A 26061-nucleotide genomic window follows, 5' to 3' on the forward strand; every position below is an offset into this window, starting at 1 on the left:
AAATTAAATTTTAATAAAAATTTAAACTATTATATTTATTATTTATTTAATTTTTTAATAATAATAAATATTATAAAGTTTTTATAATTAATATAAATTTTAATTAGTTTTATTATTTCGTTAAAATAATATTTTTATTCCTTATAAGTTTTAATAATAGTTATTAATTCTTTATTATAAATTTAATAATTAAGTTCTAATCCGTTAACGTTTTTTAAAAAAAATATAACCGGGTATAATTTTCCGTTATTATTTTATTAATTAAGTTATCCTCCGATCGCATAGTTCGATACGTCGGTTTCGATTTTAAAAGGTTTGAATAAATATGTTACGCGGAGTATTAATTCGTTAAGGATTCGTTCCTTAATATCGTAAAAGGCTTTATTTTTTTTTCCGTTTATTAAAATAATTTATCTTTTTTTACTAAGTTCGTTAAAGGTGTCGTTATTTTATTAAATTTAAGGATAAAAATTTAGTAATAATTAATTAATTTTAAAAAAAATTAAATTTTTATAACGCTTATAGGCGTAGGCTATTCTTTAATTATTAAAATTTTCGAAAGTTTTATCTAGATTTCGTTTAAGAATATTACGTATTTTATAAAAGTAACGGATTATTAATAAAATTCGCTTTTCTTTAAATTAATTAATAAATTAACATCTTATAGCTTTTAAAGTATTAATTTTACGTACTCTCGGTATTATTCGTTATTTTCGGAATAAATAAAGATATCGTTAAAGTATATTATAATAAACTTATTAAGATATTTTATAAAATATAATTAATTATAAATTAAAAATTAATTAATAAATTAATTAAATTAAACGGTATAGCTTAATATTCGAAATAACCGTATTTAGTTCGGAACGCGGTTTTCTATTTTTTTCTTTTTTTAATTTAAATTAGGTTATATATATTAAAGAGGTCGAGTATCGTAAAAATTTTAATATATAGCAGCTTATTTTATAAATCGCCGATAAAAAAAAAGGGTACCGGTTTTTAATAATAATTTCGTTAAGTTTCTAATAATTGATATATATACGCTATTTAAGTTTCCCGTCCTTACTTTTTTTTAAAACGAAGAGGATAGGGAAGCTTGTTGGTAATATAAATAGTTAAATAACTCCTTTTTCGAGATTCTCCGTAATATATTTTTTTAAAGCTTGCTCGTATTTTTAATTAAATTTATATATAAATATAAATAAAGGTTCTTTCCTATTTTTAAAAAGTATTTTATAATTTTATTATATATAAAACGGTAAGCTTATTTTTAATTTTTTATTAAAAAAAGCTTCGAATTATTAATACTTTTTTAATATAATTGTTATAACGTTCGGCTTAAACTCTTTAATAATAATATATATTTTAAAAACTTTAAGTTTATTAAAAGGTTACTTTTTAAACCGTTATTTATTAATTAAACCTTTTTTTAATATATTTTATTAAAATTAGCTTATTTTTTAATTAATTTTAAAATTATTTACTCGTAATTAAAATATTTTTAAAATTATATTATATTTTATAATATTCGTAATATTATACGTAATTTATTTATAACGTTCTTTAATATTAATCGAAAGGTTGGTAATTTTTTTTCGTATTTTTTTATTATTATAAATTATAAATCCTTTATTAATAGTTTTAAATCGGTATAGGGCGTTTTTCTCTTATTATTCGAGTTTAAAGTAATTAATGATTTATAATAAAATATAGTTTCTTTACGTTTCGCTATCGAGTAGCGCTTTAATATAAACTCTTTTTACGTTCATTATTAATACGATATATTTATAGATAGCTTAATTATCTGTTATTTAGTATAGGGACCTGTTTTAGTCCGCTTATTATCATCTTTTTATAATAAGCGGCGTTTATTTCCCGGACGCTACTTTTGTAGGTAAGTAATAATTTCTTACGATCGATCCTCGTGTCGTCGCTATCGTTCTCTCCGTTCTTTATAAGGCGTTTCTTAGTATATTAGTAAGGGTGTTTTTATGCTCCTCTTCGTGCGAAATGCTATCCTTAATACTTAAAATTCAGGTTTTTCGAGTAATTCGAAAATTTATTAAGTTCGCGGTAATTTATAAACGTTTTATAAGTTTTTTAATATATTAAAAAAGTTTTTTTATTAAGTATATATTTATATGTTTTAAAAATATTAAGCGCTTTTTTTTAAACGTTTATAAGCTTATAATTTTTTTTAAGCGTATTTAAAGTATTAGTTTTTAAAATACTACTTTTAATTTTGTTTTCTTAAATAATATTATTATAGCTATTATAAATTTTTTTATATTAATAAATACGCGCGTTATCCATTAGGGATTAATATTCGGATTTTTTTAATAATATAGTCCGGGTATAATTACGTAATAAATCGTTTACCGATCTTTTAAAAAAACTATTCGTACTTAAGTTTTTCCGCGAAATATTTTATATAAGCGTTATATACGTATAAAATTTATAAAAACGTAAAGTATTTTTCGTATATAAAAGAAATTCGTAAGTCGTTCTTTACGGTGTAATTATTATAGATTTTTTAATTAAACCCGGTTATAATAAGTACTTAGCGTAGGTGTTTAGAGTCGGGGTAAGGAATATTAAGGATAGCTAATTATCCGTTGGTTTTTAAGTTTTTAAACTTAGCGATTTCGTATATTAATTCGCTTATAAATATATTTATTAAATATTTATAATTTAAAAGTTATTTTAATTAGTTCGTAATATCGTTTATTAAATCGTTATCTTTATTATAAAAGGGGGGTTATTCCTTTCGTATTATTACGATATTTCGGTTATAACCTTTTTTATTTATTAAATAAGAGGTATATTTATTATTATAATAAATTATTTAAAATAAACTACTGTATTTAATAATAACGTTATTATTTTTAATAATTATTATAAAAATGTTTTTTATTTTAATAATATTAATATATCGTTTTTTAAAACTCGTTAAAAATCTTTCTTTAATATTTAATATTTTTGAGCGTAATATTTTAATTTTTAATAATTATAATAAATACCGCGTAATTTTTTATTTTATTTATTATATTTAATAACGTCGAAATTTATAAACTTATTATAATAATTATATATTATAATATTTTTAGGCGGTATATAATTATATTATTATAATCGCTTTATATTAATTTAGGTTTAATTAGTTTATTGCTAGGGTCCGCTTTAGTTTTCGCGGCGTTGCTTATATATATGGGTATTAATTTTAATAATAAATTTTATATATAAAAAAAAGTTATTAAAGGCGTTAAGCCGGCTAAGTTCGTTTTTAATATTATCTTTTAATTCTTAATAATATATTATAATTTTCGTAATTTCGGTATAATTTAATTAAGTTATAATACGCCGGAACTCGGCCGTATAAAAAGCGGTTAATCTTTTTTATTTAAAGGTTTTAAATTCCCTTTCCGCTTGTCGCTTTTTGTCGGGGTTTTAAAAAAATGATTTAAAGGCTTGTTTAAAGCCGTCGTAATTTTTAAAAATACGTTATACCTTTATGCGGTATAACTTAACTTATTAATCGTTTTTTACGAATTCGTTTAAATAAGGTTTAAACTAAGCGAGTACTTTATTTTTAAAAAATAAAGCGGCGTGGATAACTTATTAAGTAACGTTTTAGAATATCTTTTCATAAAATCGTTAATAAGTTTTAATTTAAATAAAAAAACCTCAGAAGTTTTTATTTATCCCGTTAAAAAGAGTTAACGTATTAATTTTTATACCCTTTTTTAATATAATACGGGTTTAAATAATATTAATCGCTATACGAAGAAGATATACCTTTTCGTATAACTTATTAATATTATAAAATATTTATTCTAAATTACCCTTAACTAGGAGCTCGTTACGCTTTTTTTCGAGTTTAACGTAATAATATTAATAATTAACGCTCTTTTATTCGAATTTTTTAATTCGCTTAACTAATACTTATCGAGTAGGTTCGTCGTCGCTATCGTTATTATTAACGTCTATAACAGGGTCCTATTAAGAGGTGCTAAGGGTGGCGATAAGAGTTTTTCCTTATCGGACGGTATTATTAAGGTTAAATATAAATATAATTCTTATAATATTATTATGTAAAGGTTTAAGTAATAATTTATAAGAATAAAAATAATTAAAATATAATAAATATTATTTAAATTTTAAAAAAAACTTAATAAAACGTATTAAAGTTTATATTAATAATATAAAAAAGTATTTAAATATATAATAAAAGTTGTTTTTATTAATATAATAAATAATAATTTATAAAAATAAAAATAATTAAAATATATAAGCTTAAAAGTATTTATAATAGTTTTATTAAAATTACTTATTTTATTAATAAATTAAAATTAATATTTAAATTAATTATTAAAATAAAAAATATTTATATAAAATATATAAAAAATATCCGTCGTTATATATCTAATCTCCGTCCTTATTAATCCGTTAGATCGTCCGCTAGCTTATAATAATCCCGTTATTAATTTATAATAATCTATCTCTTAGATCACGGTAATCTATTTTAATAGCTTATTTAGGGGCGTCGTGATCTCGTCGCTCCTAGCTTATTTATTAAAGCGGTAATCCTCGGTACTTAATTCTTTCCTAGTTATTTTCCCGGGTCGGGTCTATTTTTTCGCTATTTAAGATATCTTCGTAATCGTATTTACGCGCTTTTATAATATAAGCGAGTTTATATTAATATAATTAGTAGTATAATCGGTAGTTATAATATCGTAGCCTAGTCGAGGCATAGTAGTTCCGTTCCGGCGAGTAGGGTCTTGGCCGTATGGTTAGGTCGGGTTGTAATAAATAAATTAATATAACTTTTTATACGTTTAAAGTTAAATCTTTTTAGAACGCTTAAAGCGTTAGAATTATATTACTCTTTTTCTAAAGTTATAGCATTTTCGGACATAAAAGAATATAAAAAAAGGTTAAGGCTATAAGGAAATTTATAAAAGTGGGATATTCGCTTGTGTAGGACATTCGCTTATGGGATACGTTATTCCTTAAGAATTAAAAACTTTAAATAACTCGATTAAAGCTTAATCTTAAACCGAATACGTTTAAAACCGTATCGTATAGTATTAAAATAACTTTTTAATATTTATTTTAATTAGTTTTAATTAAATCGTAAAAGTTATAACGTATATTATATACCGAGTTACTCTTTTAAAAAGTAAGAACGCGACATTTTAAAAAATAAATAAGATACTTAGCCGGCGCCGCCGTATAAAAAAACGGCTATAAAATAAAGGATTGTTTCGTATATAAGTTAAAAAAGACTTATAGTTTTAAAAAGATATTAATAAATAATTATAAAACGAATCGCGTCGGAGGAGTAATTATACGAGAACGTTTAAAACACGTTTATAACGCTATAAAATCTACGGAGAGCCCGGGTATAATATGCGTACTTATTAGAATAATATAGAAGTATTTAAAGATAAAAATTCCGATTAATTTTAATATATTAAATACGTTATAATAAAATTAACTTATATTTTATTAAAAAGGGTGTAAAATAATGAGATATTCGCTTATATAAGATATACGCTTATGAGATACGTTAGTTTTAAAGCTAAAATCGTTAAAAGAAGTAATAAAATCGTAATAATAAGCGGTAAAACTCTTTAATTTAAACCGTAGTTTTTTAATTCGATTTAACACTATAATAAATATATATTATAATAAAAATAAGAAAAAAGGAGAACTTATTAAAAAATTCCCCGACGAAGACGATAAGGCTTAATATTTATAACGACTAATTACTTTAAAAATAAAGTAAATAAAAAAAGGGAGGATAATATTATAACTTAACTTAACTATACGGCTAGACCTATACTCGACACGGCGATACTATATCTCGAGGCGCTTATAAAAAATAGCACTAAGACTTACCTCATCGATTAATATTAATAAACCTACTTATAATAATAAATATTATACCGCTATAATACCACGATAATTAATATTATAAAGATAACACGATATAATTATCTAGCTTTAAATAAATAAAAGTGGATAAAATTATAAAGATAACTAAGAACGAGTTACGTAACGAATAAGGATCGACGTAGCTTAGTAATACTTAATTAAGTAATATTAAGTATAATTAATTAAAATTAAGCAATAAAAAAATTAATAAAGGAAAGATTAAATACATAATAATAAATATTTTTTATATATTTTATATAAACGCTTTTTATTTTAATAATTAATTAAAATATTAATCTTAATTTAATATTAAAGTAAATAGTTTTAATAAAACTATTATAAATCTTTTTAAGTTTACGCACCTCTATTACCTTATTCCTACGGCTATTACATATTATATCGATAGAAGCTGACTTTTATCGCACGTTTAAATACTTTTTCGTATTATTAATATAAACCTTAGTACGTCTTACTAGGTTTCTTTTAAAACCTAGATAACGTTCGTTATATTAATTAACGCCGACGTGTCTCGCGTCGCGTTAGAGGAATAATTAGTTCGCTATATTTTTAATACTACTTATTTAAAGAAAAAACGATCGCGAATTTAGTTCGATTATATACCGAACTATTATATTTTATTTAAAAATAATAAGCTTTTATATTAATAATTATATATTTTATTATAAAATACCGCCGCGATATTAAAGACGTAAAGTTATATAAAAGATATTATAAACTTATATTATAAATTAAAGACTTAATTTAAAATAATTTTAAAGCGCTTAAAACGTTAATTATATATCGCTTTCTTTTTAATCACTAACTATAATAAAATAGTAAAAAAGAGATAAAATAAACTTAATTATTAAAAATTATAAAAAAATAACTAATTAAACTATAGGGTATATTAAGCTCTTTAACTTTAACTCTAGTAATAACAGCAGTTATAGTATATAATTAATTAATTATTATTCACTATACCTAGCTAGCTAGCGCTATTAACGATATATACTTAGCTTAAAATGTGTCTTGTAATAGAGGCCATTCGTTAATAGTGGGATCAGGAATGTTCGAGATGGTCCAAGAAAGTATTCCCAAATGGACCTTTTAGTCCGTAGAATCCAAGCTGGAGCTCAGGGGGTGTTGACTGGAGTACTCCGTATGGGGCTCTTCTTTATGGACTGTGGAGCAGGGCTGGAGCGACGTCAAGCTTGGGCTGATTGGGCTGGGGTTCTAGATCGGCGATGACGCTGGCGACACGGTACAATGATGCTGGTGTTCCTACGTGCGCATCCCACTCTCTATTCCTGCGTTCTCATTAACAACTTACATGCAATAAATCATCTCGGATCACTCTGCCCTAAAGCAGGTACCTGATGTGCCGATGATGCTGGAATGCTGCGACACATATCCAGCATACAGGTAGACTTCGACCCCGCCAAAGTCTTGGCTGGGGAGTATAGGAGCGAAGCTCCGGAACAAGCGGGTAACCTATATGGTTGTGTGTAGCCAACCACATGTAGATGCATTTGATCGTATCTTGATTTCAGATGGTGTGAAACAACGGAAGAATTGGACGGGGCTGGCCACGATCAGAGCCAGGATTCGGCCATGACAAGAACGTGATAGACACATGGGAGTGGCCGAGAATTTATCGCGTCCATTCATCCTTAATCGTGCTGTGGTGGGATGGATGCCATAGGGGCACATGTGCAGCACCGCATGTGTGTGTTCACTACATGTACCTATCACCAAATAAAGCCGCTCTAGGAAGGCATTCAATCGGCGGCATGACTTGGTTATAATAATAGAATATCACCCATCTACCTCATCCTGAAGTACTAGCCACGAGGGGCGTTGCACAGCTGGATCCCTAGCTCCGAGATTCCCTGATGGTCTAGGTTAGGTAGTTTACCGTCCTACCAACTGACCCCTGTCGGTTCCGATACAAAAAAATCTTTAATCGGATGGAATTCCTCGCAACCATTACGTCGTTTTGGCGGGACAGAGCTCCCCTCCTCCCCATCCAGCACGCCAGCACGCCAGCCATTCTCGCTCTGACGGCGAAGCCTCCCTTTGCTGCCAGGATAATCTTGGAAGCAGGCGCCGACATACGTGCTCTTCTTGTCTTGTACCTGAAGAGTTGAGAGCCAGAGAAGACGGCTAGTAGTAGTAGGTTAAGTAGGCAACCAATGATTGATGTACATGCAGTCACAGAGCAGGCGCATGAGTACCTGTAGGCTAGAAGTAGGTAGGTTCTATTTGCATCTATTAATTGGGGACGACGGAAGCTATCTGCAACTCAACCCGCTACTAAGGACTTACCTAGAAATAATATATCCCGGTTTCCTCCCCCCTGCTCCTGCCTGCCCTTTGTTTTTGCATATTTATATTCCTATTCACCCTGTTCCTGCGAACATATCCAAGCAAGTCGGAATTGCTACAAGTAGAAACAACACACTTCTGTTGCTGCTGAACTGTTCATCTCACATTAGGGGCAAACCTTTTTTTGTCTGCTTTCACGACATCGCATCGTCACCGTTGCTACCCCGCCACCGGAGTCGACAGTCAACAACCCGACACAACCCACCCAACCACGAACCGAAATCGTTCCACCCTGAATACTTTCCGACCTACGCAATCTACATAACATTTGAGGCCTTCTCTTGTATTCATATCGTCTCGAAAAACCACAAATCGCAATCTTCTAAGCTACAGCTGGCATTCTCCTGACGGTCTTGCAACAACAATTGAAGCTGCTACAGCCCGGCGCATTTCGTCACTGCCCCACCAACCAACCAACCAACCACACATACTCCTACAACACACAATCTACTCGACATGCCGAGCTCAGAACAGTCCGGCCCTTCGTCCGGCCGGCTTCTGCTGGTCTCCAATCGTCTCCCCATCACCATCAAGCCCAAAGATGATGGCCAATACGACTTCTCCATGTCCTCGGGAGGCCTTGTCACCGGTCTCAGCGGTCTCAGCAAAACCACCAGCTTCCAGTGGTACGGCTGGCCGGGTCTCGAGGTCCCCGAGGGCGATATCGAGAAGGTCACGGAACAGTTGAAGGAGCAATACAGTGCCCATCCCGTCTTCATCGACGATGATTTGGCCGACAGGCATTACAATGGCTTTGCTAGTGCGTTCACACACTGCCCCCTCCATCTTCAAGAACGCCTTCGCTGACATACCCCCCCCCAAAATAGATTCGATCCTGTGGCCACTCTTCCACTACCACCCCGGTGAGATCACGTTCGACGAGAGCGCATGGGCGGCTTACAAGGAGGTGAACCTGCTTTTCGCCAAGAAGATCATCGAGGACGTCAAGGATGGCGACCAGATCTGGGTCCACGACTACCATCTCATGCTGCTTCCCGAGCTGCTGCGCAAGGAACTGGGTAACACGCGGAAAAACATTAAGATTGGCTTCTTCCTCCACACCCCCTTCCCCAGCAGCGAGATCTACCGCATCCTCCCCGTGCGCGAGGCCCTGCTGCGCGGCGTCCTGCAGTGCGACCTTGTCGGCTTCCACACATACGACTACGCCAGGCATTTCCTGAGCTCGTGCTCCCGCATACTGGAGACACCCACCACCCCCAACGGCGTCGAGTACCAGGGCAAGTTCGTCACCGTCGGCGCCTTCCCCATCGGCATCGACCCGGACAAGTTCGTCGAGGGGCTCAAGAAGCCCAGCGTGCAGGACCGCATCGCCGTCCTGTCGCGCAAGTTCGAGGGTGTCAAGCTGATTGTCGGTGTCGACCGTCTGGACTACATCAAGGGAGTCCCACAAAAGCTGCATGCCCTCGAGGTCTTCCTGACGGAACACCCCGAGTGGATCGGCAAGATCGTGCTGGTGCAAGTCGCCGTCCCCTCCCGACAGGACGTCGAGGAGTACCAGAACCTGCGGGCCGTGGTCAACGAGCTGGTGGGGCGCATCAACGGCAAGTTCGGCACCATCGAGTTCATGCCCATCCACTTCCTGCACCAGAGCGTCAACTTCGAGGAGCTGTGCGCCCTCTACGCCGTGTCCGATGTGTGCCTGGTGTCGTCGACCCGCGACGGCATGAACCTGGTGTCCTACGAGTACATCGCGACGCAGCAGAAGCGCCACGGCGTCATGATTCTGTCCGAGTTTACAGGAGCGGCGCAATCATTGAACGGCTCGCTCATCGTCAACCCCTGGAACACGGAGGAGCTGGCCAACGCCATCCACGACGCCGTGACCATGTCGCCCGAGATGCGCGAGGCCAACTTCCGCAAGCTCGAGCGCTACGTCTTCAAGTACACGAGCGCCTGGTGGGGCCAGAGCTTCGTCCAGGAACTCACCAAGGTCAGCGCCGACCGGGGCGAGAAGCAGCAGTCACTGCCCGTCATGCAGAAGCTCGGCGACAAGGTCGCCGGGGCGGCCGAGTCTGTAAAGACCGCGGCCAGCCAGCTCGGCGAGGAGGCGTCCGCCAAGTAGAACGACGCGGTCCCCTCCTCCGCCACCGTAGCTGCGCAAGCGCGGAAAATGGTCCCGATCCCGAAGCGATTCCAGGAGATTACGAGGCCGGCCAGCCGAGAGGGACAGGATTAGAGCCAGATGGGAGGATGCCTCGCCGCAACAATAGAGGCCGGCTCGCTCGGGATACCGAGGAGCCGCAGTGGCTTTGAAGCTGTTGTCATGTAACCAGCCTTTCTTCTAGATTTTTCCTTTGACACACAGCACGGATTATTCCCCGCTACCTCTTGGGCCTCCTGTCACTGTAAAGCGGACTCTTTCACGAGATAAGATGAACGATGAATGGATGATTAAAAAGAAGAAGCACTATTTGCATATCTTGCCCCTGCTTTCGTTTTTCTTCGGGCGCGTATAGGTTCCTTTTCCAGAATTTAAACTCGGCAAACCTATGATTTTCTCTTGACCTCGCTCTCGCTGTCGCTCTTTATTCTCCGGCAGGGAGAATATCACTTCCCGAGTGATAGTTTCTATTTCGTTCGAAGTATACATACATACCCCTGGACAGCTAGATAGACTTATTAATAGGATCTTTCCTCATATTGCCCAGGCCGAAGGAAGTGTGAAATGGTCCTTGGACTACCATTCCTCGTGACTGTTAAAGCACGGCAATTTCAATAAGTGATGTAATATTTGCCTATCTTGCATTTGGGATTAGCAGTTCCAAGATGTTACTGCAGGATATCCATATTCCAGATGGAAAAGACCATTCAGCGCATAACGAATGTGCTAACTACATCCTTACCTCCTTGCTTAAGCCCATCACTGAATATCTACGATCATATAACATGAATATGTACTTGCGTAAGCTTAGACAATGATCGTCGCTACTTGGCAGAAGAAAAAAAGTAGTGGTATCATTTAGTGAAATTAGTGAATCTACCTACACATCCAGCAACTGACTAGAGATCATACCCACCATAGCCAGGGAGTCTCAATAAAGCAGAAGAACGGCAGAAGGAAAGAAATATCATCAGCAAGGCCTTGGGGCAGAAGTTGCAGGTATGGTATGTATACGCCAACCAAAACCAAGCGACTGTCCAGTCATCATCCCCATCTGCCTTACAGCACAACACAACACATCGCGGTCGTTTGGTTTCGTTTCAGTCCTGGTTTGGCATCCAAAACATTCTTTCCCAACCTCTTTCCTCCTAAAACGCCTGACGAGGAAACTTGGCGGACCCGAGACGCCCAATCAAAGTCTGTACCCGTCCTTGACACCATTGTGGTTATCAATTACCTGTTGACGTTACTGGTAATCCGTGTTCGCTGGCTCAGGTGCGGGCGATACTTTATGTGTTCAGAAGGGAGAATTGACAACATCATCTCTGCCGAGCTTGTAACGGCCACTGTTCAGGTTACCAACGCGTCCCGAATCCCGTCGGGGCGTGCTGAAGCGGTTCCCATGACCGGCAATGCTCTCTCTCGTAGGTCTCTTCAGCTGCTGCTTGCCGACCATCGAAACTTCGTTAGGCAGGGCGACGAGCACATTCTCATCAGTGCCGAACTTGAAGTCATCCGCCTTGACTTCTTCTGTATAGCGCTTGATGATGTAAGGTGCCTTGGCACCCTTGAGAACCTTCCGCATATTCCAGTTGATAATGTAAGGGCCTGTGGCAGAAATTATGGACGTCTCCTCGCCGGCATGGCCAGTATTGAAGCGCGCAGGGGTGAAGGTGACTGGTTTGCCCGTCTCGTAGGCGAATTGGGCCACATGCTCAGGCGTCAAGGCGAGGCGGCGAGGTTGGGGCTTGGAGTCGGCGGCGAAGGACTTCTCAAAGCCAAGCTTACCTTCGTTCTTGCCAGTCTTCTGCATGGCATCGACCAGGAGCAGATAGGTTCGGCAAGTTGCAAGTACCCAACGACCATCTGCCGAAACATCAAGGCCAATGATCGCCTCTCCCAACGCTGGAATGTGCGTCTTCGCATTGATACCCAGACGATCAAAGAGACGGACATCTCCCTTGTTGGACGCAACGGCGACATAGCCCTTCTCAGTGGTGGAGATAGCACTGAAGTCGTTCTTGGAAGCATACTGTTTCAGCTGAGAGTCGACGAGCTTGTTGCCGGAAAGGCGTGGATCAACACGGAATAAAGAGTTGCTACCAATGCCAAGGAACGTAGGCTCGTGGGTCATCTGTGCGAACTTGTTCTCGGGGGCGAATGTTACGACGGGGATGTCATCGTGCACATTCCACTCATCGACGACCTTGCCGTATTCGAGATCCATACGATAAAGCTTGTTGGGGTCTGTGTCGTTCTGCAGAATCATATTGCGATCTTCGTTATGCAGCATGACCTTTTTCGGACTGAAAAGAGTGCCCTTGGGTGTCTCAATCTTGGAGATGTTGGTAGAAAACTCCAAGTTATTGGCGGGCGTGTGCTTGAAGACACCGATTTGAGTGCCACGCACGACGAAGGAGCGGTCGTGTTTGTAACCGACGGCAATCGCCTTGTTGGTGTTACCATCCTTGGGTTGCGTCTCGACATCGTCCTGTTCCTCATCCGTGTCGTACTCCTCGTTCCTTATGCCGACTTCCTCCTCTTCATCTTCCTCGGCTTCAGCCTCCTCGCGCTCCTCCTCCTCTTCCTCTTGCTCTTCCGCAGGGGCATCTTCCATAGTAAGATCCTCAAAAGCATCCAGGACATACTGGCGTTCCCGGTCCTTGACCTTAGTCCACTTGACCTCATTAAGCTGCTCCCATAAGGCACGCATTAAGCCTTCTTGGAATTTTTCGAGCGTTGCTTGGTCTTTAAAACGCAACAGCCACGAGTAGGCCGAGCCATCTTCAGTAAACTGGTTGAAGATGAATGATAGGAACTCGAAATTGAACACAGGATTGATGTCGGCGACGACAGGAATGCCAAGCCATTCACGTTCCTTGCTGGCAACGTGTAGCCAATATTGCCAGTTGCCAATATCCGACACCTGAGCCGTAACGGAAGAGTCCTGTAAAACGAAAGCTCCGGAAGGGAAATCGAAGAAATGTAGTTCTCCAAGTTCCATTGACAGTATTTCGAGGGGCTCGGGTTGTGGTGCTGCTTCGGGTGGGCCCATGTCCTTCTCTTGATCAGGGGCCCTGACCTCTCTCTCCTGGCGCTCGGGTTCCGGCTCAGGATCATCTTGGGCCAGCATCTCGGCAATGGGGGTCTGTGTGGGCGAGTCGCGCTTCACGCCTATATTGGCTGCAGCCTTGGAGTTACTGTTGATGTTTGGGAACATTTCGTCGGAGTCGAACGTTCGGCCGATGGTGGGGCTATGGATGGGGCTGGCTTGAGGAATGGGCTGCTCGTCCTCGAACTCAAACTGGAAAAGGTCGACTTCGGAAGCGGTCGTATGGGGTTTTCGGTACTTGCGCTCGTACTGGCACTGTTTGGCGATGCGATCGAATGAGGCAACTTGGTTTGCTGAAACGGTGCCGTCGCAGACGAATTCAAAAAGATCGCCTACATCCCCGCTGAGGTCCTTCCAGGCAAGGATGTTCTCGGACCCCTCCCTGCTCTCGACACGAAAGTGCAAGGCCTCGTCCAGAAGGAACGTTTTCTCGTCGCGCTCGGTGGTAAGAGCATCGATCTCAGCATCCTCTCCTTCCTCGTCGGCTAGCAGTTCGGCTTCGCCTTCCTCGTAGACCCTTTGGACGACCAGCTGGTATTGGAAGTCCTGGCCGGTTCGTCGAATACGGGCAGTGGCATCCTTGAAGATGAGTTCCGAGTAGCCCTTGGGGGAGAGCGGTCGGACCAAATAGAGCTGGCCTTGAGGGAGTTCTATCATAGACTCCTGGTTGTTGCTGCCAAAGAGGAGCTTGCCCACATTCTTGAGCACAAACATTATTCGCAGTTGCCTTGAGGCTGATCAATGCACAAAGGTTGACGGGAGATGGGGTAATGAATGTGGACAGCTGAGTTGTGCGGGGCAGACGTTTATCGTGGGATTTTTTGTTTTCTTGGATTGTTTTGATCGATGCATCCACAAAGGCCGTCACATCAAATTCGGTGCGATGATGACATGGGCGCGGGCGGGGTGAATGAAGCACGATAAAGAGACCAGTAAGATAATATGTATGTATCGCCCAACAACAGGCTCTACATACAGAACTTAGGAGTGGAAGCTGTAGTGGTGTTGTGCTGATTGTTCAGTGGCTCGCCAACCAGGTTGATGGGCTTGGATTGTCACAAGGCAGAAACGTCATACCATTACTGATACCACGTGCAGGGGAGAATGGGTGCTAATAAATGGAAACGCTTTTGGCAGGTGGGGGTGGGCTTTAAGTTTCGCCTCTGAGGGAGGAACTACGCACCTACAAGGCAGGACACAAGGCAGTACTGAGTACTGCCTAAGAGAGTGACGCCACTGCCACACACCAGCAACTCCATGTCTGACAGGAAATCCAGGCAGCTTTCCCGTTTTAGACTGACACAACCTACGTAATGAAAGGGTTGCTTCCCTTTACACTGGATTCGTGTAGTTCTATTTCCAAGATGGAGTTCATTGTTTAACAGGCTCGTTTGTGTATATGATTGTATCGATGTGTGTTTCCTAATATCCCTCCATTGTCCCGGGCTATTGTCAAATGACGATCTTCCACGCTCGATAAACAGAGGTTGTGTATAATTTGCTGGGCGAGATGGAAATGAGGATCAATATGTAGGCACTAGAGTAGATACTCCCATGCGAGTCGGCTTCGTTAGTCGCTGGATCAAAGTTGAGATCGAGTACTGGCTTAATCCATGACGTTATAGAGTGGTCTCGGGAACGAAAATATCACTGTTGCAGGTACGAGTATCCCGAAATACTTAATATATTTTCGAGCATCAGTATAGTACTGATATGTCTCATGAGATCTAAGGTCAGTGTATATTGGAAGAGTGATCCGGCAGCTGCGCTTCTTGTCTCTTCTTCCGTCAAACCCTAGCAAGATGACCTCGAATAACATGGACTTCAAATGTGTCCTTGTCACAGGAGGAGGCGGTGGCATAGGGAAAGAATTCTCCAAATATCTGATATCCAAGGGGAAAAAGGTCATCATAGCTGGTCGTACCGAATCCAAGCTCCAAAACACGGCCCGGGAGATCGGTGCGGCTGGATACTATGTGCTTGATACGGGCGATATCCCGAGCATACCGGCCTTCATCAGCAACATTACCTCGGAGCATCAGGAGCTTGACTGCTTAGTCAACAACGCGGGCGTACAGCGGCCACTGCAGGTCTTGAAGCAGGACCCTGAAGACTTCTTGTCCAAGGCGGACCAGGAGATCAACATCAACATCCGGGGGCCCATGCACCTGGCAGTCGGTCTACTGTCACACTTCAAGAGCAAACCCCACGCCATCATCATCAACGTATCCAGCGTTCTGGGTTTCGTGCCCTTCTCCATCATCAATCCCGTCTACAATGGCACCAAGGCATGGCTGCACTTCTGGAGCATGAACTTAAGGTAGGTCAAGCAAGGTCAAGTTATCCTGAGCAGTTGGAACAGACGGCTGACTGGATTTCTGTCCTTGACAGGACTCAGCTGCAAGACACCAACGTGCGTGTGGTTGAGATCGCGCCGCCGACGGTCGCGACTGATCTGCATCGCGAGCGAGATAACCCAGACGATAATAAAAAGGAGAACAACGCCAAGGCGCTGAGCGTGGAAGAATTCATGGACGAAGTCAGCAAAAAACTGGAACAAGGCGATGAGACGATCGGGGCCGGGATGGGCGCGGATGTGGTGTCTAAGTGGTACGGCGCATTTGGCGACATGTATCCAAAGAATTGATTGTGCCGTAGATAGAGACACGCCGTGCATCGAATTATTATTGATCTGATGTTGCTTGTTGCGGTGTGGTTCAAGTTTGACAAAGGGAAAAGCAGAGTGCTTGCGACGCTACTGGATCAACTGCAGCTCTATTGGCTCTCTTGGCTCTTCAGGGGCGAATCCTCCAGTTGATTGGACGGGATCCTCCCTACAATTACAGTACATGCCTAACCTTAAGTCAATTGACCGACTCGGTCCCTCCCAACGTCAACTCGTCAACACAACCGTCATTTCATCGAGTTCCGTGCTGTAGAAGCAGGGAAAGCCGTGTTATTCTCCCATGTTATAATTTACCATGCTTCTCCAATATACTCTCGGCGCTCTTGCCGCCGCAGTCGGAGTTGCGCCTGCGTTTGCATCTGACGTTACCTCCAAGCCTGTGAAACAAGTCGCCGTCATCGGTTAGTGCCTACATATCTACTGGCTTACATTTGATATAATGAATGTACCGCCATCTAAGAAGTGCAGCATCGCGGCTCGGTTGCGACATTTAGTCTTGCATGTCTCGATAGATCACCAACTCACTTATGATGTGGTCATCTTCGCTAATACATACGTGATTTAGGCGCCGGGGCTGCTGGGGCTTCGACGGCTTATCACCTTCATAGGTACGCCGAGGAAGCGGGCATTGCCGTCAACATAACCATATTCGAGAAGAGCAGCCGTGTCGGCGGGCGTACGCTCACGGTCAATGCCCACGACAATCCCCTTTCGCCTGTAGAACTAGGGGCTTCCATATTCGTAAAGGTCAATCACATTCTATGGAATGCCACCGATGACTTTAACCTCATCCGCATCAATCCCGGCCTCGATGAAAAGGGAGTTCTGGGCATCTGGGATGGCGAAAGCTTTGTCTACACCCAGGATTCCGAGTCTTGGGGCTGGTGGAGTCTCGCCAAGCTCTTTTGGAAGTACGGCACGGCTCCTTACCATGTCAACAATCTTGTCCAGCAGACCGTAGGGACCTTCTTGAAGCTGTATGAGAAGCCCTACTTCCCCTTCCGGTCTTTGACCACTCGGGCGTTTGAACTCGATCTTGTCAAGGTGACTGGTGTCACGGGCAGACAGTTCTTGGCTGCAAACAAGGTACGTTTCGGGTCCGATTTGCTGCTAGTAGACTCCTCTGCTGACTCTCAACGAGCTCGATGGCCCGTTTGCGCACGACATTGTGCAGGCAGCTTCGCGCGTAAACTACATGTCTAATCTGGCTTACATCCATGGGTTAGGTACGATGGTAAGAGACTCTCTCCGTTCTTTATTTTTCGCACTGGCTGAAAATCCCTAGGTCTCGATGGCTCCCGAAGGAGCAAAGTCCGTCCTCGGAGGCAATTGGCGAATCTTTACCAGCATGGTCGAGAGCTCTAAAGCATATCTCAACCTCAACACAACTGTTATATCAATTGCCCAGGAGGAGACCAAGGACGATGGCGAGGTGATTTCCAAATACATCATCAAAACGGCCAATGCTAGTTGGGCAGAAGCTGCCAAGGTTGTGCGACAACCCGTTGCGTTCGACGACGTCGTCATCGCAACTCCGTGGCAGTTCAGCGACATCAAGGAAGAGGGCGATGTGATCCAGCACCCTATCGAACCTGTTCCGTATGCTAAGCTGCATGTTACGCTCTTCTCCTCGCCCTTTCGGTTCAGTCCTCAATACTTCAATCTTGACCCGGCGGCTCCGGTGCCCAACTCTGTACTCACTACTCTTGCGGATGCCGATGAAGCCAAACCCGGCTCTGCGGGTGCCGGCAAGGCCGGCTTCTTCTCGGCGACCCAAGTCAAGAAGGTGACTAACCCCAAGACGTCGGGTGAAGAGTATATTTACAAGATCTTCTCACCTGAGGCCGTAACTTCGGATTTCCTGTCGTCGATCCTTGGCGTCAAGGTGCCCGAGACATTCGTCCGCGCATCGACAACCGATGATGGAGAAGATGCCGATTTCGAGATGATCGATCCGATCTCGTGGTACCACCCGGCTGTGTTCCATCCCTACCCGCAGAAGCTTCCGCGCGTCACCTTCCAGGACCCGATTCTCAGTAGAGGCTTGTACTACACGTCGGGCATTGAGTCCTTCATATCAACCATGGAAACGAGCGCTTTGATGGGCAAGAATGTCGCGAGACTGATCGCCGATGACTATCTCGGTATCTCCAATGTTGAAGGAGAGAACGCCAGCGCCGGCTTCGGACATGATGGCGAGCAGGCGGTCCTAGGCGGAAAGCAAAGTATCGCTACTGACGAGCTGTGAGATGCAAGACATTGAAGCGGGAGTTTCGCTTGCTTGCATTCTGTATGTTCCACCATTTAGTAGGAAGACCTGAAGGGACGGGAAGGCTATATTCGGTATTGCCCCTGGCTGGCAGATTCACTTGGCGGTTTAAATGAACCATGCACATGCGCAAGCCCGGATGTCGAGTACATGTATCATCCATTTGCCACCCCTCCCCCCAAAGCATATGTAGGACAGTACTCTGGGGTCTCTCCAAGCTCGGTAGAACAACAATAAATAGGCGCTTTCTTCTTTGGCCTGGATGCATTCTACGATCACCTGTGTTTGTCTACATTCCTTTCCCTGCATCTGGTAGTTTTGGTGTGGTGGTGAGGGGCAACTTCGCTGCCATGTACCTTGTACCTCAGTTTTCCCGACTGGCAGAGCTCTGCTGACGGGCCGACAGCGACTGGCCAAGCTGCAGGTACGCCATGCTGGGCTGGGCGGGCAGAAAAAGTTGGAGGGACAAGCTCCAGTCCAGTCCTTCAGTCGGGCTAAAGAATCGGTCGTGATAAGTCGGGGTCCTGGATAACGAAAACCAATCCTACCTACATATTTCACCCACCGCTTCACCACCAACAGCAAGCAGCCCATTCCGAACTCCCATCATGTCTGCTGCCCAACTCTTGAACCCCAAGGCCGAGTCTCGGGTGCGTACACTTCTCCTACCCCGGACACCGTGCCATTCCCTCAGCTAACCTAACCTCACGGATCATAGCGGCGGGGTGAAGCTCTGAAGGTCAACATCAGTGCGGGAGAGGGTCTCCAAGATGTCCTCAAGTCCAACCTGGGTCCTCTTGGTACCATCAAGATGTAGGTACTCTCTATATGTGATTTTTGTACTCAATCGTGCAGTGCAGTGCAGCCTAGTTACTGCGGCAGCCTGGTCACGAACAAACCGCTGACTAAATGCAACTGCCAGGCTGGTTGATGGCGCCGGCCAGATCAAACTCACCAAAGATGGCAACGTGTTGCTACGCGAAATGCAGATCCAGAATCCGACCGCCGTTATGATCGCCCGAGCTGCCACCGCCCAAGACGACATCTGCGGCGATGGCACCACATCCGTCGTGCTTTTGGTCGGAGAGTTGTTGAAGCAGGCCGACAGATACATTGCCGAAGGTTTACACCCGCGCATCATCACCGAGGGTTTCGAGATCGCCAAGAACGAGTCCCTCAAGTTCCTCGACTCGTTCAAGCTAGCCAAGGAGGTGGACCGCGAGCTCCTTCTCTCCGTCGCCCGTACCTCCCTGTCGACAAAGCTCAACTCGACCCTCGCCGGCAAGCTGACCCCCGATATCGTTGACGCCGTACTGGCCATTTACCAGGCCCCCGCAAAGCCCGACTTACACATGGTGGAGATCATGAAGATGCAACACCGTACCGCCTCGGACACACAGCTCATCCGCGGTCTGGCTCTGGACCACGGCGCGAGACATCCTGACATGCCCAAGAGAGTTGAGAACGCCTTTATCCTGACACTGAACGTGAGCTTGGAATACGAAAAGTCGGAGATTAACTCGGGATTCTTCTACTCCAGCGCCGACCAGCGCGACAAGCTGGTGGAGAGCGAGCGACGATTTGTCGATGCTAAGCTGAAGAAGATTGTGGAGCTTAAGAAGGAGGTGTGTGGCAACGACCCCAAGAAGGGATTCGTCATCATCAACCAGAAGGGCATCGACCCGCTGTCTCTCGATGTGTTGGCGAAGAACGGCATCTTTGCCCTGCGAAGAGCCAAGCGGAGAAACATGGAGCGTCTGCAACTCATCTGCGGCGGCACTGCACAGAACAGTGTCGAGGACCTCACACCCGACATCCTTGGTTGGGCTGGCCTGGTTTACGAGCAGCAGCTGGGCGAGGAGAAGTACACCTTTATTGAGGATGTGAAGGCTCCTAAGTCCGTAACTTTGATGATCAAGGGACCCAACCAGCACACCATCGCCCAGATTACGGATGCCGTCCGAGATGGCCTGCGCAGTGTCTACAACATGATTGTGGACAAGAGTGTGGTGCCCGGCGGTGGTGCTTACCAAGTCGCTGTTGCCGCCCACTTGAAGAGCGACGCTTTCAAGAAGACAGTAAAGGGCAAGGCCAAGTGGGGTGTTGAGGCCTTCGCCGATGCTATGCTTATCATCCCCAAGACCTTGGCTGCAAATGCCGGTCACGATATCCAGGACGCTCGTAAGTGCAACCCATTCCAGATAACCCACCGTATAGGTACTAACAGCCGTGACAGTGGCGTCTCTGCAAGACGAACATGCAGATGGCCAAGTTGTCGGTCTCGATCTGATCTCAGGGCAACCAATGGATCCCACACTGGAAGGCGTCTACGATTCATTCCGAGTTCTGAGAAACTGCGTTGCATCGTCATCAAGTATCGCGTCTAATCTGCTGCTGTGCGATGAGATGCTCAAGGCAAGGCAGATGGGCCGACAGGGCGGTCCGGGTCCGGGAATGGATGGGCCAGAGGAATAAAAGAACCATGATACCCATTGTATTCTAGACGCAAAATGGAGTTTTCCATAGATGTGAACATGGTTGCCCTTGGTTGACACAATTCATTGTCCCTTTGCTTGATCCGCAGCACATGATATGTCGCTTTGCAGGCCCTATGCCGGTCAGTATTCCCTAGGTAGTTACTGATGTACTCCAAATCCGTGTCAAAAGGCAGTCAGACGTCAAGGCAGGATTCGCTGGCTGTGTAGCTTGGGCAGAATCCAGATCTCAAAACCCATGTTCGTCCTGTCCCTGGCCTCTTATCAGACAACAAAGATACTGTCTCCCACGAGACTCTCTGCCTGCTTCTTTCATTTCAGCGATATCATTAACAAAGGTAATGTTAGTTGACAATGATGATCTATAAAGCAATCATTTTTCTTCCGTACTATACTGCACCACTCAAGGTTACTCTCTTGCAACACCATCATCCCATACGCCGCAAGGGACCACCAAACAAAGACTCCATCATCGTTAACAGGTACGTCACCCATCATGGCGAACCCCACTCCTCTTACAATAGGGGCAGAGGCTGAAGGACTTCTGGGGTAGTTGAAGAACACGTTGCGCTAAACGCCCCCCAAAGTTTCGCGTTGGTCAGGCCACTGCTGATAAGGCCTAGTGAGGTAAGCTCCCAAGGGGAAAGGGGGGAGAGTCCTGACAGCGATGACTCCGCATACGATATAACAATACAGGAGTGGATGTTCGATGAGATCAGGCGGACCCTCGCAAATAATGTCGGCGTCTACGTAAACGAGCCGGACGACGAAACCAAGGTAAACGTGCACAGTATCCACACGGCCGGCGGGAACCCTCTGTACTACGGTTGGCGTGTCGTGGACGAGTCCACGGCCACGATCCCGGTAGACGAGAAACAGAGCTACTATCCTAAGGTAAAGTACGTGCCACTCGAACTCCTGACCCCGGCGATGGAGTTCAACAAGAAGAACCTCGACGAGATCACGGCTGTGTACAGGTGCCTTACCATCACGGATAACCCGGCCTTCCGACCGGGTCCCCTGACTCCGACGACGTGCGGGTTCCATGTCCACGTGGGCGTCGGCGCGGGGGCTTTCTCGGCGCACCAAGTGCGCCGGATCGCCTGCGCCGCATACGCAACGGGCCGCCTTTTCACGCAGCTCCTCCCCCGGCACCGCAAGGGAACTTTTCACGGGCGGACGAATCGCTACTACTCGTTCCTGGCCCATGGTCAGGATGCCGACGACGCCTGTCAGCAGGTTCGGATGCTAGCCCAAAACAGAGATCCGAAGGACCGAGACGCGAACTTTGGGGTGGACGGCGGGGTGGACGAGTTCCCGCTTCCCGAGCCCGCCGAAACGTATGTCTCTGATGGGCCGCTGGAATTCTCGTGGGAGCAGGAGAAGAGTGAGGCACCACTGTTCACCAGGAAGTTGCAGCGCGGGTCCTTGCCATGCGAGGACCTCAGCGCACGAAGTTTCTTCTACACGAGCCCTGCCCAAGTAACTCTCACCGCCGACTGGAACGTTCCGAGCCCCTCCGACGACGCCCCGGCACCGTCGCCGACCAGTATCGCGGACGCCGTGGACGCCGTGATGCGCTGCCCGAGCGCGGCGGCCGTTGCGAATTTGATGCGCCCGGGTCGCCTCGGCGTGAGCTTCTCCAACCTGGCATCACCAGTCTGGGAATGGATGCCGCTGAAGCCCACCATCGAGTTCCGGCAGCTTCCCTCGACTTTCAACGCCGACGCCGCCTGCGCCTGGATCGGCGCCATGGCTCAGCTGTGCCGGGTGGCCATCGACTGGCCCTGGGAGGATCTTGCAACACTGTTGCGGCGCTGCGCCCGGGCCGACACGGATCCCCATGCGTACGACGTCTTCGATCTGCTCGTGGACATGGGCTGCGCCGAGCAGGCCGCGGTGATCCAAGACATGATCGTCAACAAGACCGCGGGCAGTCCGTTTGCGCGGCTGGACGAGCCAGAAGACCGAGGGCAGCAGCGCGAAACTGGTGGTGCCGATCCTTCCAGCAGCACGTCAGGTGGTGGCAATGATACGATCAATCTGCCTTAGGCAGAAGTTTTTCCGAGAGAAAGGTACATGTAGTCAGTAAGTAAGAGCGATGTAGTGTCTCCAAAAGGTGGGATACCCATTTAATATCGCTTAATACACCCATTTCTTCTGACTGCACAATCAGACCCATGTGATACAAACCCCCTCAAGCCGTAATATTCCATGAAGAGGAACCGTGTACACAAACGATACTCCTCCTATTCATGTCGCAAAGATAGAAGCAATGATGACTGTGCCTGTAGATTGATCTCTCCAATCCGACGAGGCCTGCCTAGACCTATGCTGAATTCGATCCACCATGCTCCAATGCCCTTGACTCCATTTTCTCTACTATCCGACGTTCCTCGTCACTGTTACATATATATAAATACACTCGACCACTGTATCGCGTTACTGGAGGTAAATGCGACCGAACTCGTCCATAACGGGTGTCTTGCCCGCAGGTATGTTAAGTCTGTCATGAAACACCGTCAGCCATGCCGACTCTGCTGTTGTATCAAGGTTCACGCGTCACAAGTAGTGCTGTTGGAGTTGGGAAGTGGAACTTACCCATGACGGCCATCGTTCTTCAGATCAAAGCCACCTTGGCTGGCCCATATGGCCTCCATGTTGATACGATGCCGGCTCTTGGGCTGGCCCTGGGCTATCCTCAGCTTCTCGAAGAAGACATATGCGGCGTAGAAGAGAGACGAGGAACAGCCGGCCCTCGGGCCTTCCTTGGCTTTGAAATCATTGAGCTGCTTGGACTGCAGGCCGGTGAACTTGGTGCCACGAAGGTGCACGTAGAGGTCTCGGCAGAACTGGGCGGCCGTCAAGTTCGGCGTGTTCCTCATGTGCTCGTTGATCTTGAGGCGGACCTCATCGCAGGTGTCGAAGACGGGCACGAGCCCATCGTCCCCGACCTCCAGATGGATCCGGCTCAGATCAGGCCCATCTGTAAGCGGCGGGCCGCCCGTGCTAGTACCCTGGGGCGTGCTCCGGCTGGGCGGGCTGATGCCGGCATGGACAATAGTATCTGCCGTCTTCTGCTTTTTCGCGAATACGTCGTCCCCAGAACCTGCTGATGAACGTTTGTGGCCAGATGACGAAGCCGCCGGGCTGGATGCAGAAGAGGCTCTGTGGGTAGAGACGGAAGACTTTGGGGCTGGCGAGGGGCGTGGCAGGTGAATATGACTGCCATCCTGGAGTGCCCACTGCTGCTGATTGAATCACTGTTAGGTCCGGTCACGTTCATGTTTGTTTTGTTTGTACGCACCGTCGGGGTCGAAGGGCCGTGTGGGGCGAATTCATTGCGAGACGGGATTTCCTCGTTACCTGTGGCTCCCACATAAACGCCATTGACGAAGATGTTGATGGGGTTGCAGCTACTGATGCGCACCTTGCCGATGGTCGGCGCGTTCACCACCGTGGTGTGTAGCGACATTGCGACAGCGGCTTCTTCCCCCTGTCTGTGGCTGCAAGATCTCGGGACTGTGGAATTGCTTGATTGATATCAATGCTAGATTCGCGGGGCAGAAAACGCGCTGGCACGTGCAGGAAGAATGTCCATGATCAAACTGAACGGCTTTTTCAATCTGCCTGCCGTCTTTTGCTGGAATGAGAGACGCCCAACCGCGCGCGCGCTGGGCTTCCTCAACACTGGGGACGGCGCAACTCTCTGTCGCGTTTGTAGGTAAGTAATTACTTGGGCAATCGGGTCGAGATGCGTGCTTGCCGAATGGAGAGCAAATACAAATGCAAATATGTGTTGAGTCGCTGACTAAGAAGGGCCAGGAGGGACAGGGACAGATCAAGCCGGGCAATGCAGGTAGGGAAAGGTTAAATAAATACTTAAGCATAAACGCACGTATTGATTGAATTTTGGCTGGAGTTTCCATTGAAAGCCCATTTGGCGGGGGAGTACTCCGTACTTACCTATTCAAACTTGACATAATGCGACTACAGTAATAATAGCAGGCCAGGGGGGCCTTTTTTTGCGGAGCTAACTTCAAAATGACCAAGTTCTACTACTAATCCAATGCTGGCTAGTCGGGCCATGAACCAATGGGCAAATATCTCCCAGAACGGACCGTTCTTCTCTTATGAGCATGGCAGACAGGCACACCCAAATTACTAGAACTGTGTCCTGGGCATCCTTCCTTCCCACTCCATGGGTAGTAGCTAGTGGTACATAGTTGGTAGTAAATGGGTTGTCTCTAAGAAGTATAAAAGCATCCGAAGCATCGAGATTGCTAGTTTAAGGCAATATTTTCTCGTTGCTCGATAATGCATTAGCCTTTCTCAACTTTGATATAAGCGTAAGTTATGATATGAAATCCAAAAGACTCCGCGGACAACCAACCCTAGGATGTATCAGCCCCTTTATTCTTCACCACCTTCTTTGCCAGCGTATAGACTCTTAATTTAAAATGCAGTGAAGCTCTACGTCTTTGTATTGTCTCTTAAGAGCCTCGTTATATATCAATGAAGGGTGATCTACTCTGTCAACCAAGATGAAGACAGGTTGCAGTAAATGCCGAGGCTGTTTTGTCTTCAGCAAACCAAGCGATGAGTTGATACATGACACTCTTGCTCTCGCTCATGGAGTTGATGAGATGCCAGTCATTATTTTCCAAAGATTGTCTTATGCCATGAAGAAGACCGATCTCTCGTCTTATCCAAGAATAGAATCCCTGTTTCTCCCATCTCAACAAGAATCTCTTCAAGCGAAGGCAGCCGTAGTGATTTTTCCATAAAGGCAGATACTTTGCGTTGCTCCAGTGTGATTTTTCTCGTCATATTAAATAAGTTCTTGTCAAAGACAGGGTGTCCATCGAATCTGCTAGTGGATGTAGCTGTTGTGTACTACAGCACATCAGCGGCCGGATGGATCAACATGATGTTTGGAAGCTTCCTCCACTTGCCGTAGTATTAGCATAGGGCTCCATGCAGCAGACTGAGGTCCCGCGTTTTTTGGCACACTTATAGGGGTGCAGGAGGATGGGGGACAAGGACATAGTC

At 44.5% G+C, this 26061-nt stretch overlaps 8 protein-coding genes across 8 annotated transcripts; 6 read left to right on the top strand and 2 right to left on the bottom strand.

Annotated features, from left to right (window-relative positions):
• Window positions 1–8781: 8781 nt before the first annotated feature.
• Window positions 8782–10408, top strand: PG994_005821 (alpha-alpha-trehalose-phosphate synthase; the record flags this gene model as incomplete). The annotated part of the gene is made up of 2 exons (XM_066857230.1): window positions 8782–9085; window positions 9153–10408. 2 exons carry the CDS (start codon window positions 8782–8784, stop codon window positions 10406–10408), a joined length of 1560 nt encoding a protein of 519 aa, XP_066716499.1.
• Window positions 10409–11744: 1336 nt separating this feature from the next.
• PG994_005822 (VID27 cytoplasmic protein) lies at window positions 11745–14273 on the bottom strand (the record flags this gene model as incomplete). Its single annotated transcript, XM_066857231.1, has 1 exon — window positions 11745–14273. One exon carries the CDS (start codon window positions 14271–14273, stop codon window positions 11745–11747), a length of 2529 nt encoding a protein of 842 aa, XP_066716500.1.
• A 1088-nt stretch (window positions 14274–15361) lies between these two features.
• Window positions 15362–16206, top strand: PG994_005823 (uncharacterized protein; the record flags this gene model as incomplete). The annotated part of the gene is made up of 2 exons (XM_066857232.1): window positions 15362–15879; window positions 15951–16206. The coding sequence occupies 2 exons, from the start codon at window positions 15362–15364 to the stop codon at window positions 16204–16206; spliced, it is 774 nt and encodes a 257-aa protein (XP_066716501.1).
• Window positions 16207–16540: 334 nt separating this feature from the next.
• On the top strand, window positions 16541–17448 carry PG994_005824 (Farnesylcysteine lyase; the record flags this gene model as incomplete). The annotated part of the gene is made up of 2 exons (XM_066857233.1): window positions 16541–16646; window positions 16811–17448. 2 exons carry the CDS (start codon window positions 16541–16543, stop codon window positions 17446–17448), a joined length of 744 nt encoding a protein of 247 aa, XP_066716502.1.
• A 145-nt stretch (window positions 17449–17593) lies between these two features.
• Window positions 17594–18493, top strand: PG994_005825 (prenylcysteine oxidase; the record flags this gene model as incomplete). The annotated part of the gene is made up of 1 exon (XM_066857234.1): window positions 17594–18493. The coding sequence occupies one exon, from the start codon at window positions 17594–17596 to the stop codon at window positions 18491–18493; it is 900 nt and encodes a 299-aa protein (XP_066716503.1).
• A 629-nt stretch (window positions 18494–19122) lies between these two features.
• Window positions 19123–20989, top strand: PG994_005826 (T-complex protein 1; the record flags this gene model as incomplete). The annotated part of the gene is made up of 4 exons (XM_066857235.1): window positions 19123–19164; window positions 19233–19327; window positions 19437–20695; window positions 20751–20989. 4 exons carry the CDS (start codon window positions 19123–19125, stop codon window positions 20987–20989), a joined length of 1635 nt encoding a protein of 544 aa, XP_066716504.1.
• A 722-nt stretch (window positions 20990–21711) lies between these two features.
• Window positions 21712–23061, top strand: PG994_005827 (uncharacterized protein; the record flags this gene model as incomplete). The annotated part of the gene is made up of 1 exon (XM_066857236.1): window positions 21712–23061. The coding sequence occupies one exon, from the start codon at window positions 21712–21714 to the stop codon at window positions 23059–23061; it is 1350 nt and encodes a 449-aa protein (XP_066716505.1).
• Window positions 23062–23451: 390 nt separating this feature from the next.
• On the bottom strand, window positions 23452–24484 carry PG994_005828 (uncharacterized protein; the record flags this gene model as incomplete). The annotated part of the gene is made up of 3 exons (XM_066857237.1): window positions 23452–23515; window positions 23611–24260; window positions 24317–24484. 3 exons carry the CDS (start codon window positions 24482–24484, stop codon window positions 23452–23454), a joined length of 882 nt encoding a protein of 293 aa, XP_066716506.1.
• Window positions 24485–26061: the final 1577 nt, after the last annotated feature.

Source organism: Apiospora phragmitis (genome assembly GCF_038363925.1).
Source record: "Apiospora phragmitis strain CBS 135458 chromosome Unknown utg000006l:1.0-5683423.0:1.0-5690449.0, whole genome shotgun sequence".
Taxonomy (NCBI): Eukaryota; Fungi; Ascomycota; class Sordariomycetes; order Amphisphaeriales; family Apiosporaceae; genus Apiospora; species Apiospora phragmitis.